The following is an 11,009-nucleotide window of genomic DNA, read 5'->3' as shown; positions in this document are numbered from 1 at the left end:
TATTTAGCCTCGGCTGTAGGCAAAACATCTGGCTCTGTGTTCTGCTGACATCATAACGTTTATGCTGGGCAGGTTGGAAACTGTAGCCTGAATTCTAACATCTGTCTCCTCTACACCTTATAAAGCGAAAACGAGCATCAACCTGCGGTTCGTTTAAAATCCTCTCACCTCTCATTCACTTGTGACCTCTGTCAAGTATTTGTTACCTTCACATTTTAATTTAAAAAGCATTATGGTCCCATTTGGAGTAAAAAAAAAAAGTTAAATGTATTGCTTGATTTTATATGTTTTTTAATTATTTTTTGGAAGACATTGATTATGAAGATGGATCATTAATAAGAGTGAGACAAGAGCTGCGTCCTCTTCTATTCTTTTGGTTTGCATGTGTGTTTGTAATATTTTCAGCCAAATCTACTGCTCTTTTGCAATTAATGGTTGATCTGAAGGCTTTAAAACACAAGAGTACAAACTCCTAGCCCGATGTCACAGTGATCGTGTCCATCCGTTTTATAAAACCTCTGCTGTTATTTGCAGGTTTATAATTTAACTTGGGATCCACCAGTCGCGATTTCCCAGTGTAACATAAATAAATACAATAATTAATTAAATACATTTCAATAAAGCCGGACACAGCGTTTCTTATGTACCTTTGATCTGAAACAGTTGATCGCAGCTCTTTGCTTTTGTAGGCTTTACAAAGAGAGAGAAAGAGACATGGAAAAATCCAAGTATTGGCATGTGACATTTTTACATTTTCAAGCTGGAGTGGGTTAATCATGAGTGACCTATTTTACTCGGCCAATGGATCAATTGTTAAGAGTATTGATTATTGCAGCTTTACATTTAGTTACTTTGCAAGTCAGTGCGGCTTAATAACTGGACAGCTGCTGTGCGGTGCGGTTGTTATATCTGTCATGTCACTGCCACACATTGATTTGCCTAAAAGGATTTGTTACACACTGTTATGAGGATACATCCCATTCCCGGTGACATAACACAGTGTTATCCCACATATTAAGATAATCCTGAGGGAGAAGCAGCGAGTTTAACCTTCCCAAATAAAGAAAGATTTTTTTATGTTGTTTAGTTTTCCTTTTTTGTGCCCTGAGCAAGCAGGCGGGATTACTCCACTCTAATATGATTTTTTTCTGGCTCTGTTTCGACTCTGGCTGGTGGATGACCGCTCTAATCCTGGGTGGTAATCTGGTCGCAGCATTAGTTAATGAAAGCAACAGGGAAAGCGGCAGCATGTGCAAACCACACACTGCTCACTGCAGACATCCACTCGGTGCATCTGGAACCCTCTCTAGTTCTGTGTAACACGCTCACTGTGCTTCGCTTGTGCGTAAACCACCAGATTCAGCTTCTGTTGCAGTTCACTGACACTGTGTCTGAAGGCGGCTGCTACCTGCTACGTTTAAACAAGAAGCTCAAACACACACACACACACACACACACACGGTGCTCAGATACAGGCGCAGAGAGAACCCCAGCGGTCCTCTCTGCACCTTAGTAACAGCAGAATGGAAAAGCCCCCTATTGGTTAACCGGCGCTGTGTTGCTAGGGAACAGTGTATGCCTTGCTTCAATGACGGCCAATCGCGTGTGTCAGCGATGGTGGTGGTGGTGGTGGTGTAGAGGGGGGCTGCTGCAGAGAAGCAAGTGAGATTTGTGTAAAACAGGTTCACAGTATATAGAGATACTATCGCTCACATGCACATTCACATAGATAAACAGGGAGCACCATGGGAATGAGAGCTGGGACTGCTCCAGCACACAGATGTGCAGCTATACACACACACAAACATCTTCAAGCAATCAGTCGGGGAAACTTTGTTCTTCCATGCTGTCCTGCTGGAAGTTTCCATTATTACATAGAAACAGCAAAGCTGACGTTAGCTTTCTTGTTATTCTTATTTTTTTTTAAAACACAGTTTCCTAGTATAAGCCTTCGAGCCAAAGTAGCGCTGCGCCTCTGTGTCCAGCCAAAGGCATCACCTAGTCATCACTGAACACAGGCGTGAGCCGCCGTGCATCCCAGTGGTACACATTTACACAGAGATGGTTCCCCAGACGACCCGTCACTGTCCACAACAACAATAACCTACGCAATGGTAAAAACAGCGAGAGAAGCCAGACATAAAATAACATTTAAACAAAGGCGTTGATCTGGAAACAGACAGGAGGCTCTTAGATAAATGCATCTTGAATATTACCATCATCTGCTCGCACACAAGGACAAGGATCCGTATTAACCCCCCTGCAGATGTGCAGATTTTACAACTTGAAGGCCCAAGCTTAATAATGAAATTATTTCACTAAGCAAATCTTTAAAACACAGAAAAACAAGTTCTACAGAGCACCTTTTTTTAAAAGTGTATGACGACAGGCCAAAGTCAACATCCTCATACGAGAGAAAAATAAGCACAATAAAATCCATCAATAAAAGCATTTCATTAATGAATCTATAGGCAAAAGAAGACACTTCTCTCTGATACCAGGGGAGGAGACTGTCTGCACTTCATAGATGGAATGGCATGTTTCTAGTTATGAGTGGACATCTAAACATTTCCCCTTGAGTTCAAGTTCAAAAGCAATTTTACATTTTTTGCAACATCTAGAGAATGATCTTTTCAACTATGCTAACAATACAACTATACAACACTATACAACAAACTTGTCATAGTGGAAAAAGGTAGAAAAACTGCTAAAATTGTCTTTAAACTTAAGCGTTAAGTAAAATATTTTTTACAAATAAAGAATCTGTAATGAAAGTTAGCTCTTGGCTTTCATTGAAGGTGAATTTTGGAAATATTGTATTACAGACGTGGCCGACATATTATGTTCTGACAACAAAAATAAGTTGGATAAAGTCTCCTCATGTAGTAAATTATGAAGAACTGCCTCTAACTTTCCATATTACTTGGATGCTGGATGACAGCATCAAAGATACTGCACTTCTCTGATTCTTGTTTTCATTTGAGGGATCACTGAGAGAATTGAAATATTGGTGTCAAGGTGTTTGGAACAGGAGAGACTAAATCTGTAAAGAAGGAAAGTGCTGAATGTGACCAATGACGGAGCTCTGAGTCTCACCAGGTAGAATATTAATGTAAAGGATACGGTACATGACTGTATGAGAAATAACATCCCTGTTGCTGATTGGCTGCACCAGGAACCTTTGTTCATGCTGCAGCTCGGGCGTGTTGTCAATACTGTGATGCAACCAGTTCATTCAGCTGCTGGAGAAAATTCAGACAGAACACACAGAAGTCAAGAAAAAAAAGGGGGGGTGGGAGGTTGACAGGGGTTAAAGAGGACAAGGTTGCACATTTGCAACACCACGACTGCATGTGTGACACGGCATTCAGATGTCATCGGTTGCCTAAGTGCCCTCAATGTGAAGTTGCAGTGAAGAACGTGTTTGTGCAGAAGCTGTGTTCACGCGCTAAAGTGCTCAAACTGATGCTGCTTCCTCGACAAATAACCAACAAGTGCTTCCTGCCCTGGATGGGCCATCCTGCCAGACAAACAGACGCACCACTGACAGACTCCACAACAAATCGAACTGGCGTTTTCTTGAAATTTTGAATTATTGAATGAAAATTGGAACAAGTGCCCCCCCCCCCCCCCCCTCCTGTAATTCATGAGTGAGAACGCATTCAGATGTGCCAATGGAGCTGATCGATGCCCATTGCTCCTAAGCAGAAGCCCATCATAGCCAAACTGGATAACATCTGCAGATCACTGAAGAACCCCCCACAGAGGATGCTCCTTTTATTTGCATCTACTTTTGTCTGTGAATTCACATTCTCTGCAAGTGACACCACAAATCATGGCTGGAGCGCGTTTCAACGTCAAACACATCACCAGACTTGTAAAATCTCTCAGTCTCTACATCACATGGGGAGAAACCAAGCTTTTTTTTTTGAAGTCATTAGTCATTAACAGCTCAGAGGTTAGTCACAGCTAAGGAACAGTACTACAGAGTCAATGTATTCATGTAAAGTATGTCTTCATTAACAGTCACCTTATCTTTTCATCATTCAATACTGCATTAGCTTTCAAGTCTGAATTAAATAAAAGCTTTCTCACATATACACATCATTTTAAAAAAAAATCCTTTTGGTGAAGGTTAGTGACACGACATGTTTGTTCATAAACAGCATCTGTTAATGTTATTCTCTTCCCTCTTTGATGCACACATGCACTATCTTGGTACATTTATGATTGTGATCCCTGTAAAACCCTCCGGCGGGAGTCCATATTTACAGCCTCGTGTGATGTAGTGCGTTGGCAAGGTGGAGGTTAATTTAAAAGTTAATTGTTTTATGTAGATGATGTCTTACTTGTAAAAGGGAACATATTTTATCCTATTTTTTCTTCGCTTATACTTGGCTGTGTGGAGCGATGAAAGTCTCGGCTCTTTCACAACGTTTCTTTTGCGCTGCTAAAGTCTCAATATGCCGTTTGGTGAGCGGCTCACATTTGCATGGTACTGGGACTTCATCATTCACATCAGTCTGTAGTGTAAATGCACTGGAAATGAGCAGTGAAAAGCTGTGAGGCTGTTTGCGAAACAGGCACTTTACTGAGGAGAAATGGTAACCAAGATCCCCCAAGCTGGTAGATATCCCACTGTACTCTTGTGTCTACTTCTCAGATGTAGTTTAAGATAACGTAGCATGTGTTTCATATTTCAGTTTTCATCCAATGTTGGGTGCTTTGACTACTTTTACTAAGTTAATATGGTCTCTATGGAAGAAAAAAAAACAATAAAAACAAAAAGCACAACCTGTTGCCCAACTCCAGTGGGCTTTATCCTCCCCTCTGCTGCACTCGTGCTGCTGCAGTTTGGCTGCTCTGCCGTTTATCCAAAGCCTTCTTGGTTAGGCCACAAAATAAAAGCTCCAAAAGGTCTCTGTGTGGGAGAGATATGGCTGTGGGAATGCAGTATTTCTCAAGATATTAAAAGGCACTATTGTTATTGATTGCGCTTGAAAATTCAGATGAGGATCAAAAAAACATCAAGGTTACCAGCACCAAGCTTCTGTTGTGGGTTTGGCATCAAGGGTTTTAATGTAAATCAATGCAAAACTTCTGTCTCTGATTCAGTGGTCTAATTATTCAAACTTGCTTTGATCCAGTTCATAGAAGTTTGTTGCATTAGAAGTCTTGACAAGACAAATTTAGAGGTTGAATGATCAGGCTTGAGTGTTTGGTCATCAATTTTTCAGTTTCTCAGTAAGAACAGTGAACTATACCGATAGAACTCTTTTGGTGCTTGACTCAAAGGAAAAACATGAACAGTTACTGTATATTTTTGTACAGCCAAGCTACTACACTCACTATCACTGTGCCTCAACCTTAACTTTTTTGACCAAATTTCAACACAAATTACTCTCCACAACAAATGAAAGAGCATTCAGTGCCGAGCCTGAGATCTCACAGTACCACATACCAGTTCTTGACGGAGCAATACTTGACTGGAGATTTTATTCTTGAATATTTACAGCCATCCATCTATTTTGATCCGCTTGAACCTGGGACAGGGTTGAGGGGGCAGCAGTCTTAGCAGAGATACCCAGACTTCCATCACCCCAGACACTTCCTCCGGCTCTTCCCAGGGGAGTCCGAGACGGCGCTGCTGAAAAGTCAGCTGGGAGCCGTGAGCAGCTATGAAGTGACAGAGCTCCTGGTGGATCTGGTCGTTCCTTATCGCCCGTCAAGATCCCTTTTTAATTCTCTCCTCAGCCACCAGGTTTATGAACATCTGCACCTCAGAGTTGGACCAGAACAGACTTTTGCGCTGACGTTGCCTGTCTAATAAAATGAACAAGAAGCCGCCGTCAGAGTCGCTCTTTTCGCTGATGTCCACATCCTGACTCAGACGTCCCCCCGCCCCCCGACCAATCGGTAGCCTGTAGTGTGATGACGTCAGGTACAGCCCGACTCAGCCGCTTAGAACCTTGGCAGAGTAGATACAGAAAAAGTATCTACTCGACACACCTCCACCCGCCTCGACCACTAGTGGAGAAGTGCAAAACCGAGTGGAGGCGAGCCGGCCTGGGCTGAGTAGGTACTAGTGGAAAAGTGCCAATAGTCTCTCCAGCGTGTCCTGGGTCTTCCCCGGGGTCTCCTCCCGGTGGGACATGCCTGGAACACCTCCCTAGGGAGGCGTCCAGGAGGATCCGGTACAGATGCCCAAGCCACCTCAGCTGACTCCTCTCAATGTGAAGGAGCAGCGGCTCGACTCCGAGCTCCTCCCGGGTGACCGAGCTCCTCACCCTATCTCTAAGGGAGCATCCAGCCACCCTGCGGAGGAAACTCATCCTGGCCGCTTGTATCCGCGATCTTATCTATAGCGACTATCCTGGCAAACAATTAGCCACTCGGCTGGGTGCGGGACGGGACTTATTTTTTGACACGCTCAGCTGGATGGATGAATGAATGAATGAATGTCCACAGCGACGTCCACTGTCGGGTGAAGTTCCCATTTATTATCGTTACGGTTAATTTCAAAGCATGTTTATAGTATGGCAAAACTGTTTATGGATCGATCTGAATAATTGTGATGGTTCTGGCTGGTAGAAAAGGTGTCTGACAGAGCGGTAAAAAAACCTGCGGTCTCCCCGTCACCCATGCATTAATTGGCCGCCCAGTACACCTGCGCCTAAATACCAATTGCACCAATAGTGACGTGGACCCAAACCACCATCTGAACTACCACCTAGTGACAACTTGTAAATAAACAAAACAGACTGAAATAAGCAGACAAATAATGGCTCCTACATTATCCTTTCAGTCAAAGTTCACGACCATAGGTGAGGGTGGGAGGGTAGATTGACCGGGAAATCGAGAGTTTCGCCTTTCGGATTAGTTCCTTCTTCACCACGACGGTCCGGTACATCAACCGCATAACTGCGGACGCTGCACCGATCCGTCTGTCAATCTCACGCTCCATCGTTCCCTCACTCATGAACAAGACCCTGAGATACTCTGGGAAGAGAATCAGCACCTCCAAATCCAAGACCATGGTTTTCACCCGGAAAAGGGTGGCGTGCGTTTACGTTTTTACAATGTTTCACTGATAATTGCAAGATTATTTTGTAATAGTTCTAACCCCTGTTTTCAACAAAGGGGAGGTAAAATCAGACTTTAGCATCTCTTACTGTAGACGTGTTAAATAAGTGTTTATTGTTTTGAAATACATACCTGAAATATCTGTCACAAAACACAAGCAGACATGAAGGTTTAATTTTACATGAATGATTGAGGAATGATTATAACTGGGTAGAACTGTATATGTCACCAGCGAAACACACTCCAAACACACTAACTGCCTGGCCTCTTTCTTGTGATTGTGACTACATTACACTGGAACATATTTCAGCAGGGATGTCCTCCTGGGCAGAACCAAATTTACTGGTTCTCTGATGTTCAATATCCCTAATGCAACACTATACTAATGATCCTACTGAATGAGCTCCATAAGTCAAGGGCTTTAGATCTGAGAAAACTGCTTATTTGCCTGTCTTCAAAGACAAGAAGCTTTTGCTTATCGAAACCCTTTAAAACTCCTAAGCTAATCAGCATGTTACACATTGTTTATGTCAAGTACATAAATCTGAATTAGATATTACAGAAACATGTTCAGAGCCTAAAAATGAGAGCTGCACCATCGCTTCTACATGCAAATCCTATTGCTTTACTTTTGATATTTTCCATGACTGATTTATGGAAAATATGAATCATAATAAATGAAGCTCTTGCATAAATGAAATAATTATACTTAGAAAGAAAATGTAATAACAGAATCAGCAGGGCATTTTTCAATTGGTCTTGATCAGTCATCTATTCACCATCTACAGGCTGTTCGAAATGCAGCAGCTCGTCTTGTGACATGGAAAAAACGAAGAAATCATGGCAGTCCTATTTGATCATCCTTAGCTTTGCATTTAATATTGATATTACTTTGTTTTATCTGTGCACTTCGGTCAAATCTTGTTGTTTTAGATTTAGACTTAACTTGTTTATCGAGACATTTTAGCACTTAGAAATAAAATCCTACACCTCGTAGGTTCTGGGTTCTGGTGATGGAAACCGTAGACAACGAGATCCACCTCTAGTCTGGTGATTACCTCTGACAGATATGTGATAAACATATCCCCATGCCGAACGGCGGAATCATCGTTAGCAGCCACTCCAGGCAGATTCATCCCCAGTAATGTTGTACTAATGTAGCTTAACAAATGTCCATAGTTTTGCACAGAGTCATATTTTCCCATCTCCCTCTGCAGCCCTTGTTAGAATTATTCTGGGCTTGATTAAAACCACACAGTTCATTTGCAGGTGATCCTCTTTTGGTAAATCATCTATTTATTCATTGCATCTAACACCAGCAAAAATATGAATTCTACATGAGGAAAAAAAGTGATTATTCAACTCTACCCAGAGTCGGCAGGTGGTCCAAAAGGCTGGGCTTCACCCACATGACCCCAGTAGTCAGCAGGCATCTGCTTAAATGTCTCTTCATAAGACACCCCCTCAAATGCTGGACTGCTTATGATGCAATTTGCCTCTTTTTGTTTTGTTTTCATTGAAAGGAAGAGATTAAACCAGTGAGATAATACCAGAGTTACAAAGAAATGCAAACAGTCTCAGCTGGCCGGAGTTATTAGACCCATTCTTATATTCCAGCACACAAGTGTAGTAAACCATGAGTGCATGTCTCATCATCTGCCCTGGGCTGCACGTGGACTGTGCAGTTCAAAGGTTTATCTGGGGGTTATGGGGCCTGAAGAGCTCATGAAAGGACAACATATCTTCATGGGTAGTTTATCTGGTTGCATTTCCATTTCCAGAGAGGAACGCTGGAGTGATATAATGGCCAGCTGGTGGGTGGTGGACAAATGAAAAACATGTACTTCCACCATCACATGGTAGCTCAATAAATCCTGTACTTGGTTGCTCCAGTCCTCTTTGTTTCCTTTAGGCCGGCCAGTGTTAAGAGCTGTTGGTCCGATGCATGAAAACAGCCTGAAGTGTGTGAGCTTTTGCTGCGTATGTGTGTCCTTATTGTCTCTCTTTTCTCTCTCCCACGCAGGCCTACAGCTCCATCCTGGTCGTCATGGTGATTCTGCTCAACATTGGAGTGGCTATTTTGTTTATCCACTTTTTTATTTAAAGACGGCACTGCTTTAAGAGTCAACCTAACTATGCTACAACAAGTATCATGTTCGTATGAGTATTAGGGCGAATCCGCTGCCCCTTCGCGTTCTGGCTGAGAGAAGGCCGAGGCCGAAGGAAGTCTGAAGGAAAGTTGGTCCTCCCTTCATGGACGAGATGCTGACGGGGGGCAGCCCAAAGAAGCGGACAGGAGGACGAGCAAACAGTCCAAACCACTGGACAACAGCAGGATGATATGGTCCAGAACCTGGACTTCAGCTAAATGGTTCACCTCAAAACCCAAGTGGGCTGAACTCATCTGACTCTCAGGCCAGCGAGTGTGCAGACAGGACTGATGAACTTTTTCATCTTAAAATCATAGTTTTCAACAGATTTTTAACTTATTATTTATTTAATAACATTTTCTCTCATGTGAAATACGTTGATGGCTATATTCTTTATTTTGTAACCCTTCTCTCCTTTATATAAAACACCTGCCTTTTAGTTCCTCCATCCAGCCCAGGGGTTGTTACTGATGGAGCTTGTGCTCTGTCCACACACACACACACACGTTTCCTCGCTCTGATGCATGACTCCTCCCATTCCACCTCTAACACGGGGTGTGAGAATGAGTGTGAGCCGCACGTTTGCATAGAATATTTTAAAGTAAGAGTGCAGATGTGTATCTGTATTAAATTCCTTTGCTTTCCCATTTCTGTATTTGTGTGTGTGTGGTCTCCAAGAAGGCCTTTCATGCGCTTCATGAATGTTATCAAAGTACCTCACGAAGATACAGCCACCGCACAGTCCCATCTGACAGCTCTCGCTGTCTCTCCCTCCCACTCCGTCCACCTCCACACACACCAGTCAGAGGATGGAGCTTCCTCTGAGTCGGTGGTGCTTTAAGGCGGACCATCCTTGGCAAAGATGTGGTATTCGGAGTGGAGGCTACCTTTAGTAATGCATCTTTAGCACCACCAACACAGTTTTAAAGGCAGAGCCTCATGTTGCTTCTCTCAAAACCTAATATCTTTTATACTGTACTTGCAAGATATCTGAAAAGAATAAACAATAGTTGCCACCTGCCTTGCTTTTGTAGCGCAAATTGATTACAGTACAACAATGCATGCACTCTAATAGATTAGTTGTGTGTTGAATCTGACAGCAAAGCTCCAGAAGCACATCCGACATGTTAGGTTTTGATGGGAGCAATGTCTGCAGACCTGCCTGTTTTTTCTTGGAGAAATGAATAAAATCTTCACGTGAAGCTTGGTGATGTTACAACATTATAGTTTGAAAACAAGAAGTGTCCAAGGCCGGATCTGAACCACCTGCTTGCATTCCCTAGCGTTTCCTCTGCTGATTGTGACAACTCTCAGATACACTCAGACTGAAAAGTGTTGTCACAGATACTTTTATCAAAATGTCTTTTTTTCGTGGTAGACCGACCCGTTTGTTTGTGTGCACATCAGAGCCTGTGAACATGTGTGCCCATCCTTCTCCGCACGTGTGATTAGATAGGAGGATGGTCGGGCACATTACCATCGGTAACAACTCCCCGGAGATTTTGGAGCTGAAACCCGGCTGCAAGCTCATTTCTGGTGTATCTCCACCTTATTACAACAGCTCAGTTTAAGGTGCCTGCAGCCTGAGATGCAGAACGATAGATTTTTATTTCACTCCGGGTCCCAGACTGAGACAGGATTAAGAGGCTCTGCTGTATGCCATCGGCCTGATGCCGTGCGCCACCCTGTTAGTCTGCAGCATGCTACAGCATGCCAAGCTCTCTCTATAGTTTTAATCTCTTCTTTCTTTCTTTCTTCCTTCCTTCCTTCCTTTCT

The 11,009-nt window shown here is 43.0% G+C and overlaps 1 protein-coding gene across 1 annotated transcript in view; it reads left to right on the top strand.

Annotated features, from left to right (window-relative positions):
* The window catches only part of jph3b (junctophilin 3b), an 81,072-nt gene extending 70,074 nt beyond the window's left edge, over positions 1-10,998 (top strand). Inside the window, exon 6 of the mRNA XM_061721153.1 lies at positions 9,107-10,998. Coding sequence (XP_061577137.1) covers positions 9,107-9,187 — 81 coding nt within the window. The 3' untranslated portion in view covers positions 9,188-10,998. The remainder of the gene's footprint in view (positions 1-9,106) is intronic.
* The last annotated feature ends 11 nt before the right edge of the window (positions 10,999-11,009 follow it).

This window comes from Cololabis saira, chromosome 5 (genome assembly GCF_033807715.1).
Source record: "Cololabis saira isolate AMF1-May2022 chromosome 5, fColSai1.1, whole genome shotgun sequence".
Classification (NCBI taxonomy): domain Eukaryota; kingdom Metazoa; phylum Chordata; class Actinopteri; order Beloniformes; family Belonidae; genus Cololabis; species Cololabis saira.
This window is presented reverse-complemented; position numbering and strand designations above follow the sequence as displayed.